Here is a 22422-nt window from a genome sequence, read left to right as displayed (position 1 = left end):
TTGTTGCAAAAGCAGACCAAGATCACCACATTTACAGACAAGGGGAGGTTCATGCATGGCCAATTCGTTTCATAACACTTTTAATTTGCTAAAATACGTAGCTACAGTCATTGTTTTGGTTTGCTCACATCGAATGATGTCAGTTTGAGTTGATGGATACGAGTGCCATTAACAACTGAGTATGTTCATGGAGGTCATCCCACAAGGTTTTAATATTGTCATAGTGAGAAAGCATAGAACTAACCTCCGGATCAATGGTACGGTATTATTAATCCAGGAAACCAACATATAGTGAATTGTGTTCTAGTCATCCTCCGTACATGGTGACAACAATGGAAACGTCGAGAAAACGGTATTTCCGGCGAGAGCAAAGAGCAACTCGAATAACACGGGCCCAAGTGTCAAAATTACCGACTTTGAGACGAGCCGGAGTAATAAAATCGCGAGGGCGATCTTGGGGGCCTAAAAAATATGGTGAATTTGGTTCAATTTTCTATTGATGGGATGGCGGCTATGGTGTATCCTCGCCGGCCATGGTTGTCGTAGGTGGTTGTAAGGATGGTTAGGGTTTGTAATGTTGGGATGCTCTTGACACCATGCTAGAATTAGGTTAAGCTTCGAGATTTAATCAATCATCAAAGAGTAATATATACAAGGACAATTAGGAAACCCTTACTAACTAGGAAACAAACAAGATAATATTATCCTAAATGTAAGCTAACAATATAGCCTAAAATTACTCTAAGAAATACTTAAAATTTTCATATGCTCATCCCTTGCATTATGAATCATTTGAAATTTGAGACTTTAAAGGATATATCAAATTAGAGTTGGACAATTGAAGACATGCATACATGATTAATCTGCATTTGCTACATGTATGAATGTGTATACGCAACAATTCGAGGAAGCACATGTAATTCGAAGTAGTCAAAAAAAAATATGAGGTTGTTCACAAATCTTGTTGGATTCTAGAACGGACAATAGGAGGAGTTAACAAACCTGGTTAAATTCTACAAAACTATATTAACACTGTAAACAATTATTTCTAAAATTTGGTTTGTTCAAGTTCTAACCAAGACATTTATTTTTGATAAATAACCAAGGGTGATAATTGATTGAGGTATCTATTACAACTTACAACTTACAAGGTACCAAAATTGTCACAATTTATATGATCACGTCAATGTAATTGGAACACCCCAAAATTGGGGAGTAAAGACAAAGGATTTGTGACTTTTGATGTAAGGAAAAACATGAAATAATTAGGTAAGCAAAAACAAAAGCTTAATTTAACAAAAGCAACATGATTATGGTCACTAATATGAGAAAATATAATATAAAAATCTAAAGATTCCAAATTACATCATCAATATCATCATCCTCATTGATTGCCTTTCCTAGCTATCAATTATCACCATGAAGACCTATTCTCACCATAATAACCTTGTCAAAAAAAAGATATAAAGGCCTCCATAATAAAAATTTTACATTTATCAAAGTGAAAGATACAATACAACATTCTAGAAATACTTGGAAAGCCGTCATTTGCACGTGAATATCCTTTTTTTGATTCAACAACCTCTTCATCTTACAATTGGACCACCTAACAACACTTTGAAGAGTCATTTGATGACAAAGTATACTCTTCTTAGTAGTAACCCCAAATCACAAATTCACAATACACAACTTCCCACTTAAAAAAAACATAACAAAAAGATAAAAATAAAAATAAAAATGGAATTAACCCTCCACTAAATGATAGCCATTAATAAGCACAACCAACCAACCAAAGATTGATTGCTTGATTTAAAAATCTACTAAAATCTAAAAAAGAGGGCCCACTTTTTTATATATAGTTTAATATTGGAGGACATTTGAAGAAGCCATGATAGGTTGATTTAGAAAACCCAAGTTCCAAGGGTTACCAATAACATTATTAATATTATTATTATTTTGAGTGAAATTCCCAAAATACCCTCCATTCATAATTCCAAAATCACCCATATCATGGCCAAGAATGTCCAAAGATTCCTCCTCCACCTCTACAAAAGAGTTGATCCCATTGAGGGTATTCATGTAATTTAGGATATCATTGAGGGATTGAAGCCTTTGACTTAACTCATTCATTTGAGCTTTTAAAACAGAATTTTCAGCCTCAACATTAACATATTGTTGAGTTGTGACATTTGTAGTTTGCAAGATTTGATTATTTTCTCTTCTCAATTGATCAGCTTGAGCCATTAAATCATCTAGATGCTTCTGTTTTCTCATTCTTGATCTTCTTGCTGATTCTCTGTTTGATGCCATTCTCTTCCTTTTCCTCTCATCCATTGTTGTTGTTGTTAACATCTGTAAATCTCCTTCAGATCCTGAGTTCTGAAGTTGACTACTTGTGATTGAATTTCCACTTGAACAAGCCATTGAAAATTATATTAAAAAAAACAAAAAGATTATATTTTTATTATTAATATGTATATATACAGTAGCAGGACACAGGACCCAGATGAAGAAATTTATTTTTAAGAAAAGGGTTTTTGTTATTTTTTTGCTAATTTATCAAAAATAAAGAGGGAAATTAAAGGGTTAATTTATGAGAAAACATAGAACCAGTAAAGAAATACAACAGAGAATGATTGAACTAAGTGGGTCCTGCGCCTGAGAGAAGAATTTATCATAAACCCAGAACGAAGGATTTCGCTAAGAACAGGAGACATTAATAGATTCAAACATCAATAACCCAGATTTAATTTTCTTGCATAAATTTAATTAGAGAAATGTAAAGAAACAGAGGGTTTTTCTGGATCTCAAGAAAAAGATTGGATTTTGATGCAAATTGAAGGGAATTAGGGATTTATGAGAAATGGGTTTTTCTTAAAAGATGCAGAAAGTTGAGATTTGAAGGAAAAATGATTGATTTCTAGGAAAAAAGCTCAGATTTTTGGGATTTTAATTAACTCAGAAAACAGAGCAACAGAACTTTAGAGCTCTTTAGAAAAATCTAGAGAAAGAAAGAGAAGATGATTAATGATTTAATGGAAACCAAAAATCTAAAAGTTGGAAACAGAAGGAAGGAGGAAGAGGTTTGTAGGATTGTTGAGTAGAGAATATATAGAACAGGTGGGCTTGAAACTTAGAGGAATGGGAAGAAAAAGTTGAACATAAAAAAAGTTTTAATTTTTTTAAAAAAAAATGGGAGGTTTGATTAATTATTTTTTCTGTGGGCTAATATTGATTTTCACTTTTTTATAAAAAAAAAATTGATTTGAGATTGAGTTTTTAATTAGTGGCATGTGATGGTTAAAGGAAATTTCCACAAGAGTCCCCAACTCCAGCTGGTTAGCAAAAGGGAACAGAAATGTTTATTAATAGTGTTAACTTTTGTACTTTACATTTTTTTTTTTTTAAATTCTGATGTCAGACATGTGTACAACTTCTTTTTAGTATTGCAATTTTTTTTTTAAAGTATTGCAAAGCAAATACTCTAAAAGTTTCTTTCTAATAAGAGCAGGTGATAGCCTAATGGTATTTACCTTCGATTTCAGAAATTAACAGATCAAGTCTCACCCCTCGCAAAGAAGAATCTCCAATTTCCTCCTTCCTTGCGAGAAACTTCATCTTACCTTTAAAAAGAAAATTATATTTACACTTTTTACGTATTTCGATGCACTATTTTGAACCTTTATATCTCTAATTTTGTATTTGTAAAAAATATAAAAAGTCGATATTCTATAAGTATATATGGAGATGAATCATACAAAATTACACATGAGTATTTAACCATAGATCATAAATAATAGTCAAAAAATTTTTTTAAATAATGTTAAAGATAAAAGTGTCTTATTAAAAATGGATGGAGGTAGTAAATAGTATGTATATAAAAAAAAGTTGTCTAAAATTTACTATATTCTAAATTCATTTTATTTATAAAAAATCAAGCATATGGACATATGGCCATATGGTGTACTATACTTCCTGTATGTCCAATTAATTCATATAGATCCCACTAGTTCTTTTTTTTTTCCCTTCTAAAAAATGTTGGATCCGTACATTTTGTATTTGGAGAATATCACATGATTATTTTTGGAGATGGCTGACATCCCATGTGGTTTCAAATCTTTGCAAAGTATTCACTGCTACCTTGGTCAATAGATTTGGGAGTATTATAATTCATCATACGAGCTAAAGAAATTTGTAATAATATAAATGATATCTATAAATAATTTGCGATTTCTTAGAAGGAAATAAAGACCCTGTTTAATGCAGACAAGTTTGGAACAAAATTAAAGGCTTGAATTTATATTAAAGAATTCGACTAGTTAATTTTTTAATGTTGGTGATTAGTAAAAAGAGGTTCGAATTAGCTTTTTGGACTTAAAAAACTCTTTTAAAAAGTTGGGAGAAGAGTTTTTTGATATTAGAAGTTTGAGAATGAGCGGAGGGAAAGTTACATTTTATGTCCTAAAATTCTTTACTATTATTACCCTTATCAAAGTTTTTAATTTGATTTTTCTTATTCTTATATTTTTTTTTTACTCTTGCATTATTCTTATATCTTTTTTTTTTCTTGTATATTCTGATCTCAAATTATATATAACTAAACATATTTATAAATGGTGTAATAATGGATTATGCTCATGTCCTTATCAAATATATATATATGCAGATATCTACTCATAAGTTATTTTTTAATAAAAATCTACTCATAAATTTAAATATTTAAAAAAAAAATAATGACGAATATTGTATTTCATAGATGTGGTTAAAATTACTATGTACTAGTATGTTTTATTGCCAATATATATTCACCAAACATATTTATTTTATAACCAGCAAAAAGTACAGAAGTGAAAATTATGTTAATGTCATTATGGGTCATTTTACACAATCAAGTATCAATCAACTATCAGTTACTTACCAAAGGCGTCCAACTAATACAATCAACTAGTGAAATCAGCTATCAACTAATACAATCAACTAAAATCTAATAGCCATCCGCTAATTATCAAACAGGGTCAAAGTGCATGGAGTATATATTCTCTCAGTTCTTTTTATTGCTATATTTTGTATTGTACAATATTATTGGCAATGTTACATTTAAGCTTTGTAGAAGGTACTTTTTGAACCGTTTAATATAAACCAAAGGGGGAAAACGTGAAAAAATGTTATTTTTTGATGGAAAAAGTGAAAAATCCAAAAAATATTTTTTTTTTGGTGTACCAAGTATTCTAAATATGGAAAGTTTAAACAATGTAGAAATTAAAAATAAAATAAACATATAAGAAAAATATACCAATTAAAAGAATGAATGGAGTATTAGTTGATATGCAAGTGAATAAATTCTCATATTTTGTGAGGATTTCAATTTTCGAGAAATTTTCAATGCCCCCATTTATCCTACTTCTTATCAATCAAACAACTAATTAAGTCAGAAAAGCATAGGAAATTTTATTGCCTACTAAAGTTTTGTTCCACATTAAGCATGAGGAGATATATAAATAACTTATAAGTTTGACGTACTCCTCTTATTGCTAAGGATGGAACCTCATTTGAGCTTGTAAACTGTCCAGCTCCCCTCGATTAACGGATGCAACCCAAGCTCATTTAAAATATGCGAGTGTTGAGAGCTTACAAATAACACACATGTATAAGAGTTAGTATTGCGACACTTTCTTGCTTCGTAATATTTAATTTGAGTTAGTATTGCGTAGACTTGATCCACAATAATAAGCTACTTATTTAACGTAGTGACCTTTTCATTTCATATAGTAACATTTTAATTTTTAAGTTACATTATACAGTTACTATATAATATATACCATACTCCGCAACTTATTTCAGTTCACTTTAGTTGCAATAATCCGGTTCAATTCAGCTCTAAGGGCTTGTTCTCTTCGGCATAAAATACCTGAATTGAACTGAGCTGAGCTGAACTGAAATGAACTGAGCTGAACTGAACAGAATTGAACTGAAATGAACCGAGCTGAATTAGATTGAATGTAATAAATATATAAATAATATTCAAACAATAATAATATGAATATTAAATAATTATTATAATAAAAATCAATAATAATGAATAACTAAAAATGAATAATTTTTGGATATTTTTAAATGATAGTTATAAATAAATAATATTAATAATTACAAAATAATAATAATAATAATAATTAATGATAATAATGATAATTAATAATTATTATTTTATATTATTTGTATTAATATATTAATACTTGATGATGATTGTATAATAACAATAATATCTAAGAAGTAAATTAATATTACTATTTTAATAATTAAATTTTAATAATATAATACTCCCTCCGTTTCCTAAAGATCTTCCCACTTAGGGTGCGTTCTATTCAACTTATTGGACCTGAACTTATTGGAACTTATCTGAACTTAACTTATTGAACCTGAACTTAACTTATTGGAACTTATTAAACCTGATTGGACCTGATTCAACTTATTGGACCTGATTGAACCTGATTGAAACTTATTGGACCTGATTGAACCTGATTGACCTTATTAGACCTTATTGGAACTTATTGACCCTGATTGGAATTTATATCTTTCATAGTTATTAGTAACGAAAACATGTTATCTCTAGTTATTTAAAGACGAATTGCAAAATATTATAATTATTATTATTATTATTATTATTATTATTATTGTTAACCTTAATTATTTGACCATGATTATAATATTATTCAATAGCAATATGAATAATCAAATAATAGACAATAATACAAGTATAATACTATACATTGTGGTACTTTAATAAAAAAATATAATAATATCATAATCAGCTAATAGTAATATGAATAATAAAATAATAGACATAATACAAATAAATAATAAAATAATAGACACTAATACAAGTATAATATTATATAATCATTGTGGTACTTTAATTAAAATTCTAATAATAACATAATCCGCTAATAGTGATATGAAATTATGAATAACAAAATAGTGGACAATATAATACAAATGTTTATTAAACATTGACTATTTGGACCTTATTAGACCTGATTGGAACTTATTAGACCTTATTAGACCTGATTGGAACTTATTGCACCTGATTGGAACTTATTGGACCTTATTAGACCTTATTAGACCTTATTGGAACTTATTGCACTTATTAGACCTTATTGCAACTTATCTGAACTTATCTGAACTTATTGGACCTGAAACTTAATTTTTTAAGTTGAACAGAACGCACCCTTACTGTTCCTACATATACCAAGGAAAATCAAGTTGTGTAGGGCATGGTGTGAGTAAAGTAGGAGAGAGAAAGGGGTTAAGATAAATAAACAAATAAAAATGGGCTAAAGTAAGAGAGAAAAAGGGAGTAAAATTGAATTAATAATGTATTGGTGGACCATATGATAGTGACATGAGAGGGTAAATAGGGAAATTTGTTTTGCCAAATAAGGAATAAAGCAAAAGAGGGAAGATCTTTTGGAAACACCCTTAAACGGAAAGTGGGAAGATCTTTAGGAAACAGAGGGAGTAATATTTAGTAATAAAATAATGATTAGACAGCGCAAAATTGCATCATAACCCGTTTTGACGCGATTTGATTGGTTTATAGGCTAAAAAACGTGAGTTTATTTGTGCTTCTGGCCTAAACCATTTGACGCGATTTGATTGGTTTATAGGCTAAAAACGTGAGTTTATTTGTGCTTCTGACCTAAACCATATTCATCCTAATAATAATAGTAATAATAATGAGTAAAGCTATAATAAATAATATAAATATATAGAAATAATAATAATAATAATTAATAATAATGATATAAAAATAAATAATAATAATAGTAATAATAATAATAATAATAATAATAATAATAAGAATATATAAGAATAAGAAGAAGAAGAATTAGTAAAATAAATTAGACCAACATAATAATAATATTTAACAAAAATGGTTATAAAAGAATTAAGCTAAGCTGAACTGAATTAAACTAAGCTGAACTGAATTGACAATAAGTTGGGGAAAACATGTCCTAATTATAATTTCTATTATTAACAATTTAATTCAATTTAGTTTATTTAATTCAGTTGAAATCAATTTAATTCAATTACAATCAATTTAATTTAATTCAATTTAATTTATTTATTTTATGCTGAACAGAACAAACCCTTACTAGTTGCTAACTTTTGAGAACACCCAAATTTTAGTCAAAAAATCCGGGGATAATCTAATTGGCCGTTTTTTAACGGTTGAAAATTTATGGGTCTTTCACCTGAATTTTACCGCCCCATTTTCTTCGCTGCAGTAGGTCGCTAATTGTTCTGACACAGTTTTCAGTTTTTGGTAACTGGTTGGTGGCAGAAAAGTGCATCTATAGGCCAAAAAAAATATAATATTTATATGAGTTGCATCTATAGGAGAAGGAGAGAGGTGGTAATTGCTATAGTACACCTAAAAAAAAAAAAAGGACAGAGGTGGTATTTTCCAATGTGTGAAGGGCGTGTTTGTCTTTCTATACTTGGAAGATGAATAAATTAATTGACATGAACAACGATTTGAGCAAGATTGCTCCTTTCCAATACTGCCCAATGCCCATGCCTCACCTCAAGGCTCAAAGCCTCAAACTACTCATGCCTTCTTTTCTTTTTTTTTTCTTTTTTTTGTTTTTGTTTTTGACAATATTTTTTTGCCCATTACTAATATAAATAAAATCCACCATTAACATAAGCAAAGGTAATCAATAATTATATTCCCCAATCATGTATAAGGGGTTAAAATAATTTATATCATTGTATAGTAGAGTGAAAATTAATTTCATATAAATTTCTCCACAATTATATAACCATGTAAAATAAAATTTCATACTGGGTGACTATTGCATTTGTGAGGTAGTGAACATTATTATTCTATATTTTTTTTATCTTTAATGGTAAATAGAGGTAGAACATTGGTGGTTTCCAATAGAGTGTAGATGTGTGGTGGGCCAGTGGCCAGTAATTACGAGCTTGAATTGACGTTTCATAGTGAGATGTCAAAATGAAATTTCACAAAAATTTTGGTATTATAGTTAAGTCAAAGTTGTACCAAAATAGAGTCACTTGATATCAATACCAAAGTAACTCTTACTTGGTATCAAAGTGTAAGCTTGGTACCAAATGATTTTATTTTAGTATCATTTTGCCTTAATTTTGGTACCAACATTTTGTGCGATGCCATCTTGGCATCTCACTACGAGTTACCAACACTCTCTCTCTACTCTCTCTTTCTTTTTTTAGTTGCTATATATTTTTTTCACAGTTCACGAGATGCAACTTTAAACATCAATATTAAAGTTACATATATGAAAAAAATTATATAAGTTATATATTTGGAGAATACAAATTGGGATTAGTCCAACATGACTATGTTTTTTCGTATGTACATAAACTTAAAAAGAGTCAAAGTTATCATGTGAACAATACTCGTGGCCAAAATGTAGCAACTGAAAAAAGATAGGAGTAAGTGAGAGAGTCAAGGAGTGAGTGTGACAGAGAAGGAGTGAGAGAGCTTAGACCCCGTTCTTTTGGATTGAAATAAACTGAATTGAATTGAATTGAAATTAACCGAAATGAATTAAACTGAAATTAACTGAACTGAACTAAACTCAGAGAAACTGAATTATAGAGAAAAACTGAATTGAACTGAAATTAACTGAACAGAATTGAGAATAACTCCAAAAGAATAGGGACTTAGTGGAGATTATAAAAGGGTAAGTTAGTAAATCCATACAAAATACAAGGTGATGCTTAGAATTTGATGAGGTGTGATAGGTGTCTCATAGTGAGATGTCAAAATGGCATCTCACAAAAATTTGGTACTAAAGCTAAGTCAAAGTGTTACCAAAATAGAATACTCTGGTACTAATTATATTTTGGTACCAAATTTCAGTTTGGTACCAAGGTTAAATTTTGGTACAAAATGACTCTATTTTGGTACCACTTTGACTTAGCTTTGGTGCAATTTTTTTTTGTAGAGATGCCATTTTGACATCTCACTATGAGTTGGCTATACTTTCTCGAATTTGATAATTCTCTTGCCTCTTGGAAAAACAAAAATATTGTATTATTAAAGTATAAATTTTGTCTTGATATATTGGTAAGAACCTTTTAAATTTTTTTTCAAGGTAAGAAAAAAGAAGGTTAGGAGACCCTCCGCATGAGGGGAGCTCCAACCTGATAGTGTACAATAATGGCCTCTAGGGTCGAATGAGTACAATTTTGAAAGGAAAGTTGGTCTTGTAGTAGATGACCGTCATTTGCAACCCAATCTGCAGCTTTTTTTGCTTCACGGTAAATATGTTGGATAGACCAGAAACTGAACTTTTGAAGTAGTGTCTTAATATCTGTCAAATATGTTGAATTTGCCATGGTGCAGTCCACGTACCTTTGATGGAGTTAATGACTTTCAAGTTGTCGCCCTCGATATGGATGTTTTGTATGTGTAATCCCCCGTAATTTTATAGATTTTATAAATATATTTTAGTATTTATATATTTATATTTAAACATAATTTGAGAATGGTTGCTTGCGGTGTGGGTTCAGCTCGTTCTTGGTGGTTCGTGAGTGTTCTCGTCGACGGTATTTCATTTGTCTCCGTGGTTGGCGACGATTTAAGGTATGGTGGTCCCTTTGAGAAGGTTTTGGAGCTATCTCATTTTTTGTGGTGTTTATCTAGCCCCCCGTGACAGGTTTCACTCAATTAGATCCGGGGTGAAGGTGTTAGCCGCGACAGAGCATCCACAAGTGTTCCTTTGTGCTCCACTTTCTTCTTCTTGTTTATCTTGCTATTTGTATGTCGTATCTTGTAATCATCCTTCGAAATGTTTTAGGGAGTGTCTCTTGTGTAGACACCTTCTAGCTTTCTTTCCTGATTAAAAAAAACATCAAAAATTTTGGGAAACAATCGTGGATTGTGATGGCCCATTTCTCAATACACCATTGAGACTACTCACTACTCACCACTCACTACTCACAACTCACAACTCACTTTGCTCAGTGGTATGTACTGTACGTTTGTACCTATATAAAAGGTCACAAATGAATAACTAATTAATACTTGAAAGATAATACACCAATAAATCATACTGATTGCGAAGAAAAGGTAAAAAAAAAAACATAAAACAAAATCACACGTTAGTACATTAATAATGACTTAATAGGCAGTAGAAAAGAGTGGTAGTGTTGATTATCTATTTATCTCTAACTACTACAAAAAATTCTAATTCCACGAATTTAATGATTTCGCAATGTGATCCTATTAGTGTGGATGAGGCGAGGTGGTTAAATATTAACGGGTTAATTTTAAGGTAGGATGTCTTATGATTATGACTTCCATAAGGGTAATTTTATACCTATGATTTGTACCCGGTTTATAATTTTTCAGTCCTATAGTACTTAGCTAGCTAAAATTTTCAGCCCAATTTTCTTCTAAAATAAGACGGTACTCCCTAAGAAAACATCACAAAAAAGTTCAAATGACTGTTTTTCCTTTTTTTTTTCCCCCTTAAAAGGTACTTGGTTTGACTATCATATTCACAAAAATTCATGAAAGTATACCCACGAAATTCTTTAATTAGTTATTTGTATTTCAAGTTGATTAAATAACCCCCACGAAATCGTAATACGGTGATGAAGTTTTCATGTACTTCCTATCAGGCTATCATATTCACAAAAATTCATGAAAGTATCCTTTACTACCTAATTACTTGTATTTATTGTATATGAGGAGGAGCCGAGGAGTGTTGGTAATTGTTGCCCTACATTCGAGGGCGGACTATGTGATGATTTTTTTTGCTTTGAGGATTATTGAACACATGTGCTTGGTTTGACTTTTCCATTGTTTATCTACTAATTTTAATCATAATTTTTTCTAATATATGTAATAGAATTTTAAAACAATGTGTTCATATTGTTGCATTAGTTTTTTTTATTAGTACATAATTATAACTAAAGTTATGCTTTAACATGCCTAAGAAGATAAAGTGTTATAAGTAGGGTTGGCAATTAGATCGATTTGGGTCGATTTCAGGTTGGTATAATTTATATTTCAGGTCATTTACTTCTAACCCAAACCCGATCTGATTCTAATTTCAAGTCGAAAATCATAACCCAAACCCGATCTTACCGATTTCGGGTTGATCCGAAATTAACCCAAAATGACCTGAAATGAAATTCAACTATACACGCTAAGTTATGAAAGTATGGGTTAATGAATTGAAATGAAATTTAGGTGAGCCAAGAAATGAGCTTGGTCCAATACAAATAAGAATAATAAAAGATAGGTTCTATAAATTATGAAAGTCTAGGTTAATTTCAAGTTGATCCGACCTAAAAATAATTCGACTTTTAAATTAGGTTATTCGGGTTATTTTCAAGTTCAAAAAGTCAACCCGAACCTAATCCATTATATTTTCAGGTTGGGTTGGGTCGACCCATTTTTTATTTCAGGTCGAAAATCTCAACCCAAACCCGAAATTTTCAAATCGGATTATCTAGTTGGATCAATTTTTGCCATCCCTAGCTATAAGTATATTGATGGGAGGAAGTACTTCGCATTAATCTGATAATGTCTTTTCATAATTTCTTGCACTTGATGAGCCCAAGCGTACAGGAGGAACTTTTGCCTAAATTCGTCGGAGGTGCAGAAGAACTTTCGGCTGATTTAGTTTAAGCAAAGATCATGATTGCGTTTATAGTAAAATATACACACACATATTTACCCACACATACATCATACATGCAATGGACCCTCGATCCCTCATACCTCGATTCCAAATCCTATGCGAATATGCGATGCATTAATTTTTTTCTTTTTTCTCACCTAAAGTATATATGTTTGTCCTCTACTCTCTTATACATTTTCTTTTTCCCTTGGTTATTGTTGACAGTGTAGATTAATTAGAAATGAGGGTATCCCGTATAGTAGTATGATAGTAATATTTGAATGGGGTTGTCTAAGTTCCTTCTATACCGGAACAATATCAAAACAGGGATGACATGGTAATACTATTTTTGCTTATGAATATCCACGCAATATTAAAAGGCGTTTCTATTAAAAGTTTATGAGAAAGGAACAGTGCAATGTGATGTTCTCTCTTAGAATATTTTATTGCATGTAGCTAATTTACAATAATAAAAAATCAATCAATGTATTATATAAGATGTGATTGCATAACTTAATTCAAGCTATACTAAAGAAAGCACTAAACCAAGTGACTTTTGGTGTTATTATTTTATAATAAACATTAATAAATGAAAAATATAATTACACATGCTTAGAAACTAGTTAGAATAAGTAACTATTGTGATGATGAATTATTATTTTTATTAATGATGATGGTAATTAATGGCTTGATGGTTCATCAACACATTTGGCTTATGGATGTTGATAAGTCATCCACATAAATAGGTCGGAGCGAGGGTAATTTGTATTACTAACCTTTAGAGTGTTAAGTATTTTCGCACACATCGTGTACATATAAAACTAGTATTATATAAGTTAAGAGGGGAGCAACGATGTCCCCTTAGTAATTCACTTAATTGTCCCTCCACAACATAAATATTACATTTCAAATTTCCAAATCTCTACTATATAATCTAAGAGGGAAGCACCGGTGTCCCCTTAGTAATTTACTTAATTACCTCTCCACAACATAAATATTACATTCCAAATTTCGAAATAAAACCTATAGCAGTTAATCAAAACCAATTCCATACATAAATTTGCCAAAAAAAAAATAATCAATCAAGTCTCTATTAAATACAATCAACTCATACAATGCTCAATCACATAAACTTGTCAATAAAAAAGATTCAGTCAAAATAAAATATTCATAATCAAAATTTGTCACACATTAATACCACATACAATAACAAAATAAAATACATGACATTTTCATTATAGAGACAACTTAAATTCAAACTCAATTAAATTTTTCAATAACACAAACTCAATTGCAAACACAAACTTCAAACCAAAAAAAAGTATCAGTTCCCATCATAGATTGGAGCTTCACTTTGTCAATATTTGCTTTTATAATTGTTTGAAAATTGATCGAGTCATTAGTTTATATTTTCAATTGTGATTTTTTTTCCACATATTTTTATGTATTTCTTTTTTGGTAATGTACAACTTTCCTTATTATCCATATTTGTAAATGAGGAAAGAATTAAAATAAAAAATTCTTTGTTATTTTTTGTGAGATTAAAGGTATAAAAGTCTTTTCAAGAGAGAACACCATAACTCTAACTCCCCCCTAGCTTATATAATAGAGATATATATATAAATATCACTAAATTAGATCATGAGTATTTTTTATAAACTAAAACATGCATACTTTTTTTTAGTGAACTTGTTCGGTTAATTGAAAGTTTCGACATAATAGTTGTTTTAATTTTAAACAAAAAAACTAACAAAATGAGTTATATAGGTTTTTACTAAATAGGATAGACTGGAGTTCAGGTTTTCTAAATCATTATTACAAGGTTAGCCCGTCATTACAAAGTATCAAACAGAACACACGCCCAAACCAATCCGAGTAAGTAACCAGCCTTATTCTTGTTAATTGATAAGTCGTTTTTATATATAGTTTTTAGATGCATTTAGTTTGCATTTTAGAGCATTTAGTTTCATATTTAGGTTCATTATTGCATTATATTCTTAAGTTATGATTTTCTACTCCTATTCGGTATGTTTTCTTGTTTTTGATGAATTTCAGGCATTGAAGACTTATTTGGAGTATGATTAACTAAACTTGAGGATTAGGAGCACTTGGAAAGGAGTTACAATGCATAAGGATCGTCATAGATATTTTATAGTACGAATTTGAGCGAAAACGAAGCGGAAAATCATTAGAAGAAATGTGAAAAAGAGTCATGTCTACTCTTCTGATCATAACTTTTGATGTGATTCTTATAATCGAGTAATTCCACCAGATTTGGAAACTAGACTTGAAGATCTTTCCAACCATAGGTGGCACGCCCCGAGGAGACTTTTAGTCAAGGAGTTATGCCTTTTGGAAGATTGCACTGATTCTGCTGGAATATGCCACGCGTACGCGCGGATCACTAATCCGCGTATTAATGATTTATTTAAGACTTTCTTTATCTTGTAATTACTTTCCAAGTCATATTAGGTTATTGAATATTTATTTAGATAGGTTTTCATTCTTTCTCTCTCCCTCTCCCTCTCGATCACGTTATTTTCTAGGTTTAGGTTTTAGTTTTCTCTCCTCTCTTTCTCTCTAGTTTTTAGTGTAAACCCTTAGTTTCTTTTATTTATGGTTAAGTTAAACCCTAGTATGATTTAATTCATGATTGTTTCTTTAAATTCTCATATTAATTGTTAATTGTTCTTGCTTAATTGATTGTGCATATTTCAATACTAGATTAGGGATAACTAGTATTGTTATGATTCCATTGTCTTGATCACAACGGGAGTTGGATTTTGACGGATTTGAGTATTTCAATTAAGGGCATGAAGTTCTCCACGGGAGTAGGTAGAATGGATTGTTAGGAAGTTAAAGTGTCGTGTTTAATGTCTTTAATTTGCATGATTCCACGGGAGTAGACTTGAATGCATATTAGAGAAGTCATAGATACTCGGGAGAGGTTTATGGTACTTTATAGGGTGTACTTTTCCTTGTGAACATTTAATTTATTAGTTTGGGGTAGAAATTATTTTGTATTATTTCGTGCTAGTGGGGATGCTTAACTATAGAGTCTTTTATTTTTATATTGATTAGTATAGTTTAATTCCACCATTATTCTTGATATTAATCTCCCTTAGTCTTACCATTATTTAAGGGCTAATCATAGAACAACTTTATCCCTGTGGATTCGACTCTGACTTACCCTACTACATAGTTAGGAGGATTAGTTAGGTTATTTATTTTTGTTAGGTGCGCGACACGCCTATCATTAATAACCAAACGCAAAAATTAATGGTATACATATTGTGATGTAGCAAGTGATAAATACGTGTACTTTCTCGTTTCGTTTTAAATAATGCAACAAAAAGATATTATTTATGAGGTATAAAATATTCATTTATTGCGTTTCAAATAAAAAGGAGGAAGTCTATTATATAACAATCACACTGCATGGCATGCATGTTATATATGGAGTAGAATGTCACCAAAATCCAATTGAATCTCCTTATACCTTCCCCTACAAGTCTACGATTCTAACATGTGTGGATCCTTTCCAAATGCTAGATCGTTTACTTAGTCTTATAAATGAAGACATGTACTATATTTTGAGAAAGAAAAGATTAAAAAATGTTTGAAACCTTCATCTATCCTTTTTAACTACCCAACAAGTAACTAGACTGTTTAGTAAATGGAGATGATCCTTTTGCTCTCCATAACATCCGGTAGCCCCGTCCCTAGCTCAAACTCAAAAGTTAATTATGATAGTTTAAACTAAATTACCTAAATATCATTAATACATGCCAAAGTTTGTGAATACTTTATTTAGACTTTAAGATAATCATGAAGGAATATATAAGTACTATAAAGCGGAATTTCATGAATCAAATTCATAAGCACTTAAATCAGGATCACATGCATATACAATTAAGGATCACATACAAGTTTAGAAATAACCTTTGTAGCGTGGTTTCCACAAAGCTTGAATAACCCGGATTGAAAATCTCAGATGTGATTCCTCTACTTAGTCCACCAACCCAGATCAACACTCCACCAATGCTAGTTGGAAAGGAAGAAAACTTCTTTCTTGTTTGAGGAGTATTACGTGACTTTTGAAGAGAGAGAATAGGAGAGAGAAAATAATAAGAGAATAAACTGACTGTTTTCTTTCTGCCTAACCCCAATATATAAAAGTATTTAGGTCAGATTTCTCTCCTTTTCCCCTCTCTTGGCCGGGCACCCTAGGGCCCTCTTGGGCCCTAGGTTTCTTTTGTTGATCCAAGTTTAATGTGTGACCTTGTAGGATCCGTTACATTGGGTTTCGGGTTTATTTATTCACTAATCCGAAGTTCTATAGCTTTCTCTAGCAAGACGTATAGACGACGACCCAATATAACGAACTTATTATCTCTATATTACGATCCATTATATATTAGTAATTGCATTTAAGTCGAGGACATAAATTCTTCACATCAAAATATTTATCAGTTAGACCGAAATTTAACTAGTCATCCTTTATTTACAGATGACTCTTAAGAATGACAAATGATAATATAGTAGAAGATAAAAAAACAGGAATTTTTGTCATACACTCGTATGTACCATGTTCATGGTACACTTAAGACAATTTTTTTGCTCATTGCTTATTTAAAAACCTCCAAATAGACCTTATCACATAGTAATAAGTAGAGCTCCAAATGAGCAAATAAGCAAATGAGTAAAAAATAATATCGGGTGCATGATGAAAGCATTCTAAGAAAAAAAGTTTTGCCTCACAAAAGCTACATATGGAAGTGAAAGGGAAGTGGCCATGCCACTTTGTGCCGACAAACTAACAAATCCTAGATTTGTGATTGATTAGAGGTAAGTAAAAGCAAGACCTAGAAAAGAAAAATTGGTGGATCCATAAACCCCCCTACAAAAAAAATATTTACAACGAAATCCTAACCTATTATATATAACTTCCCTTAATTCTTCTACTTAGGAATTATGAACGAATGTTCCCAAATAAGAAAAGCAAAGGAAAAAGAAGAACATAAAAATTCTGGGTCTCTCCCAAATAATGACATAATTTGATAAATTTATTCTATAGTGGCCGGGAAGAATGTGTAACCTACAGAAAGCTAAGACTCCTAACTAATTGGCTTCTTTTTAACAAACACCATCACATGGAACAGGCATGCAAGCAGATAAGGGGTTGATAAATAGGCATCATTCTGTTTATATTACTAACAAATAACAATGTAGTCTTTCATGCATGCAATGGCCATTTTTATCCACTTTATCATCTCATCAAAAAAACAAAAAGCAACCAAATCGATCAGTAATTTGGGAATATCCTGTTACATAGGTAAAAATTACTTTTCATGCACAGAATTAACGTGTAGTTGTGTTTTTTTATATGAAGTGACTAATAACACAAAGAATCTATGTGGGCATCATTTTTTTGACATCCTTTTGTGCCCATTGTTTGTCATCAATCATCATGTGAGAGATCATATGCAACATTTTCTTTGCCCTACATGTTGTCCTAAATTTATTACCTTCATCCCTAAGGTTCCTTTTGAAGCCATACCTAATCATTTGCATAGGAAGTAAAAAGGGTGTGTGGTCTTCATGTTACTTATGAGATAGTACAATGAAATTAACATGGGAAATAGCTAAATAGGAGTTGGGCGATGGAGATCTATGTTAGGCATCGTCATGCACATTTTGGAACTGTAATTGATAGTCTGGTTTCTTAGTAAGGTAGAGTTTGAGCAATATCAACCATTGAATAAAAAAATCAACGGCTTATATATTCTCTTTCCAAAATCCCCCTATTTTATCTCATCAAAATCCACCCCTAAATCTTTCCCTTACACCAATATGAGCCCTTAATTTTAAATTGTATGGCTTAGATACAACTCTACATTGTAGAGTTTCACTAAAACTCTAGAGGACCCGAACTCGAATCCAAACACGTGGTCATGAGCAGTGGCGAAGCTAGGATTTGCTATAAGCTAAGGGTGATATGAGGATTGTGTGCCATGTTTTTCTAGCTTTTAATTCTTTTACTTGTTTTGCTTTTAGGGTTACATCTTGGTTAAACTACTTATAGGCTCAACTCTCAAGTGAAAGCTTGAATTATCTGTTATCTCATGCAATATAACATTACATTTGTTTTGTGTGAATGAGAATTTGGGGATGAAAATAAACCAGGTGAAATGAAGATTAATGGAAATGGAAATTAGTAAAATGATTGTTATTAGGTTGTTTTTTTGGACTTTTACTAATGATAAAAATTAACTGAAAATGTTAGAGATAATCAAATGGCAGTCAGGTCGGGTTCAAGAGGCTTGTCTTAAAAAATTGAGCTTAATTGGGCCTAACCAAAATCCAGGCTTATTTTTAGTGTCCAAAACCCGCCTTTTCAAGCCAAAATCGGGCCGTCCAAATTCTAAACTAAACAATCATTTTTAAGTTGCCAAAAATCCGTCCCAAATCAAAAAAAAAAAAAATTAAATAGGTCACTCAAAACATTATGGTAAATCCCGGCCGGTCAATTTTCAGGACGCTTATTTGGAAATTGAGGCCCTCAACTCCCATTCCACACAACATTTTCTCATCCCCATGATCATTCACTTAACAAACATGTGAATTTGACAATTAATAATTAAATCCTAGTAACCAAGGATGTCTTGGCCTAATGGTTAGATTGATCGAGGTGCTGTGAACGATAGGTCACAGATTCGATTCCCCCTCCCCTTCTTTGTACTTTGTACAAAAAAGAATTAAATCCTAGTCCCTTTTTCATTTTTCACCATAATAAAGTAATATTTTGTATGAATTTGTGAATGATTTTTGGTGAATCAAGCACTAACAATACATGTCTATTTAATGTAAGATCGAGTATGTATAGCTTAATGGTTGATCAAGTCCAAATTTGAAATTTGTAAGTTTAAATACTGATAAAGATTAGGAGGTTATAACTTTTATATACTTCTATATCAACATACCATATACTTGTTCCTGGAATCCTGGTAAGATTTTAAAATCTTCCAAAACACATAACTACTACACCACATATGCTTCCTACTTACCATTACTATATTTTTTTTATATATAATTGACCGGGTGGATTTTCATTATGCTAATCAAAATCTTGTGGGCTTTAATTTGTTTGATAACGAGTTATTATGAAATATGCCACTTGAGTTAGGAGTAAGGACATTGTATTAGAACTAACAATCACAAATTAAAACGAAAACAACATTCTAATTTGGCGTCTATCTTGACATTAAATAATACTACAACTTACACCATCAAGTAATCTTTAAAGTAAGGGAGGGGTCCAAAATAAAGCGGAAATTGACTGTGAGGTTAAGAAAGAAAGAGGAAGATTCATGCACAGTAAAATGCATTCCCCTTTGATATTTTCATGTTATGTCAATCAAAAACAGGTAGCGGGCAGCTGAAATCTACATACACTATCATAATCTATTAAAAACTGAAAGTCTAAATAAAGTTAAGATGCAATCCAACAAAGAGTACGGTCCTAAATCCTAATTTCAGCTCTTCTATTTCTTAATTCACTCAAAGTTGAGAAATGTATATAAGCATGTGTGTTTATATCAGAACATAAAATAAAGAAGGGTCTAGAAGCTGATCGACATGGACTCCCACATATCCACATTGTTTTATTTTACCTTATATATATATATATATATATATGAGTTCATCATGGTACATCCGGGTGTATCATGAGCATGATATATCTAGGGGTATTTTTGTAATAAATTAGAATTTCAGGTGCTCATTTGACACCAAATTTGCTCATATGGGCATTTTGCTCATTTACTCATTTACTCATTTGCTCATTTTGTAATAAAAGTGTTTGCTCATTTTCTTAAATGAGTAGAAATATTTGCTCATTTGTTCATTTTGCTCATTTGGAAAAAATAGTCTTGGGGTGTACCATGAGCATGGTACACCCAAGTATACTATAAATATTCTCGTAGCTATATATGTAGGTCAAATGAGTTTCAAATTAAATATGATACGAAATTAAAATTAAGAGGGTCATATACGCTAATCTATATTAAAAGGCGTTCCTATAAGGAAAACAGTGTCACATAATACTTGCCAACATGTGTCACATATGACCTTTGAAATGAAATGTGAGAGTTTAACCACCAATACACTACAATTTCAATGTTTAATGTTTCAAAATAAAACGTAATAAAGTTTTACAATTCTATTGAAATTGTTATTTTTATTCCCCACTTTCTTATAATATTTTTTAAATAACAATTTATCATGTCATAACATCTATTACTTAATTTTGCACTAGATAAAAAAATTCGAATAACTAATAAAATTAATCATGAAACTTATGAATAATAATATATTTGAAAATTGTATGTCTGAGCCAAAATACTAATTTATACCTAATAATTGGGTGGGTTAGGGACTTAGGGCAAATATAACGTGATTTGAAGGCTTCAAAGTTTATGGGCCGGCCAGGAAGATGCATGGGATTGATCGGACGACCATGCATGCACCATTATTTTGTGTGATCACAGTGTAAGTAGATAACTACATAGTTAGATGTATCATGTATATATGTGTCAAATAAAATTGTTAAGGGTTGATAGGTTATAACAATGTCAGATTTATTTGACACGATCGCACTATAAAGTATCACAGATTTAGGAAAATGTTTGAGCATATGATTACATTGAGTTGTTTCTAGTTTGTTGTCATGTTTTGTTACACTTCCTCTATGTCATAATTCAGGTAAAACTTGCAATTTTAAGGTTAAATTTTATAAACTTTGATTACGAATCTCACTATTATAAGGAGAAAATATATAATCATACATGTGAGATTTCATGAAATTTATTCGTTTTTAATTATAAATTCTCATAATTGCTAGTAATAGATAATCAATAGAAGTGGCAAATCAATAGAATTATATTTGAAGTACTCCAAATGCAAGAGTAAGATAGCTTTCTTAATGAAGTTATACTCCTATTTCGTTATTACAAGATATTTCCTAATTTTAGTGACTATGATTCTTGTAAATGCATTAAACCAAAGAAGTAGGTTACTTACTATATTGCCATTCAATAATATGAAAGAGGCTCTAAGTAAGATGCGTGCAAGGTGACAACATGCATGAATCATGTGAGTCAATAGTAGAGTAGAGATAATATTTTGGGTGTATTTTGGTCAGATATTTTCTTATTTGATATTATCTTTATATATCTTAACTTAATTTTGTTATTTTGTGAAATTTATATGAAAAAATAAGTCAAAATTAGGTTAATAAAAACACTATATTCTTTTGGTTTCCAAGTAGTTATAAATTCATGTGTTCAACATAAATTGATCCAATGAATTTATATGAGCTTTTTTTTTATATAAAAAAAGTCAGAATTATAAGTTGAACAGAATAATATATTATGTTGGTTCCTAGATAGTCATCAATTCATGTGTTTGACATTATATTATTTTTATTTAATTTATATCAAGAACTAAAGATGGATATTGACTAACCCAATACAAATTTGGCTTACAACAATACAAGAGGTCTAGCGATGTACTACGTCCAGCACAAGTACGATGAATTGTCCTATTCAATTACAACCAACAAATTAAAAGAACATATAAAATTATTCTTAAGGAAATTGTCGCCGCCATATCCCAACAATTTTTTTTTTTGGTAAATAACTGAGCATGCATAAATAATTAGATGTCTTTTACAGTAGATAGA

At 30.7% G+C, this 22422-nt stretch overlaps 1 protein-coding gene across 1 annotated transcript; it reads right to left on the bottom strand.

Annotated features, from left to right (window-relative positions):
- Positions 1 to 1310: 1310 nt before the first annotated feature.
- On the bottom strand, positions 1311 to 3041 carry LOC104889396 (hypothetical protein). Its single transcript, XM_010674607.4, has one exon. The coding sequence runs from the start codon at positions 2422 to 2424 to the stop codon at positions 1861 to 1863; it is 564 nt and encodes a 187-aa protein (XP_010672909.3). The 5' UTR covers positions 2425 to 3041; the 3' UTR covers positions 1311 to 1860.
- Between the last annotated feature and the right edge of the window lie 19381 nt (positions 3042 to 22422).

The sequence above is a fragment of the Beta vulgaris genome, chromosome 1, assembly GCF_026745355.1.
Source record: "Beta vulgaris subsp. vulgaris cultivar EL10 chromosome 1, EL10.2, whole genome shotgun sequence".
NCBI lineage: Eukaryota > Viridiplantae > Streptophyta > Magnoliopsida > Caryophyllales > Amaranthaceae > Beta > Beta vulgaris.
The sequence above is the reverse complement of the archived record's forward strand: the minus strand, read 5'-3'. Positions and strand labels throughout refer to the sequence as shown.

Coding starts and splice junctions, on each gene's coding strand:
- LOC104889396 (XM_010674607.4), bottom strand. CDS start 2,424: ATGGCTTGTTCAAGTGGAAATTCAATCACAAGTAGTCAACTTCAGAAC.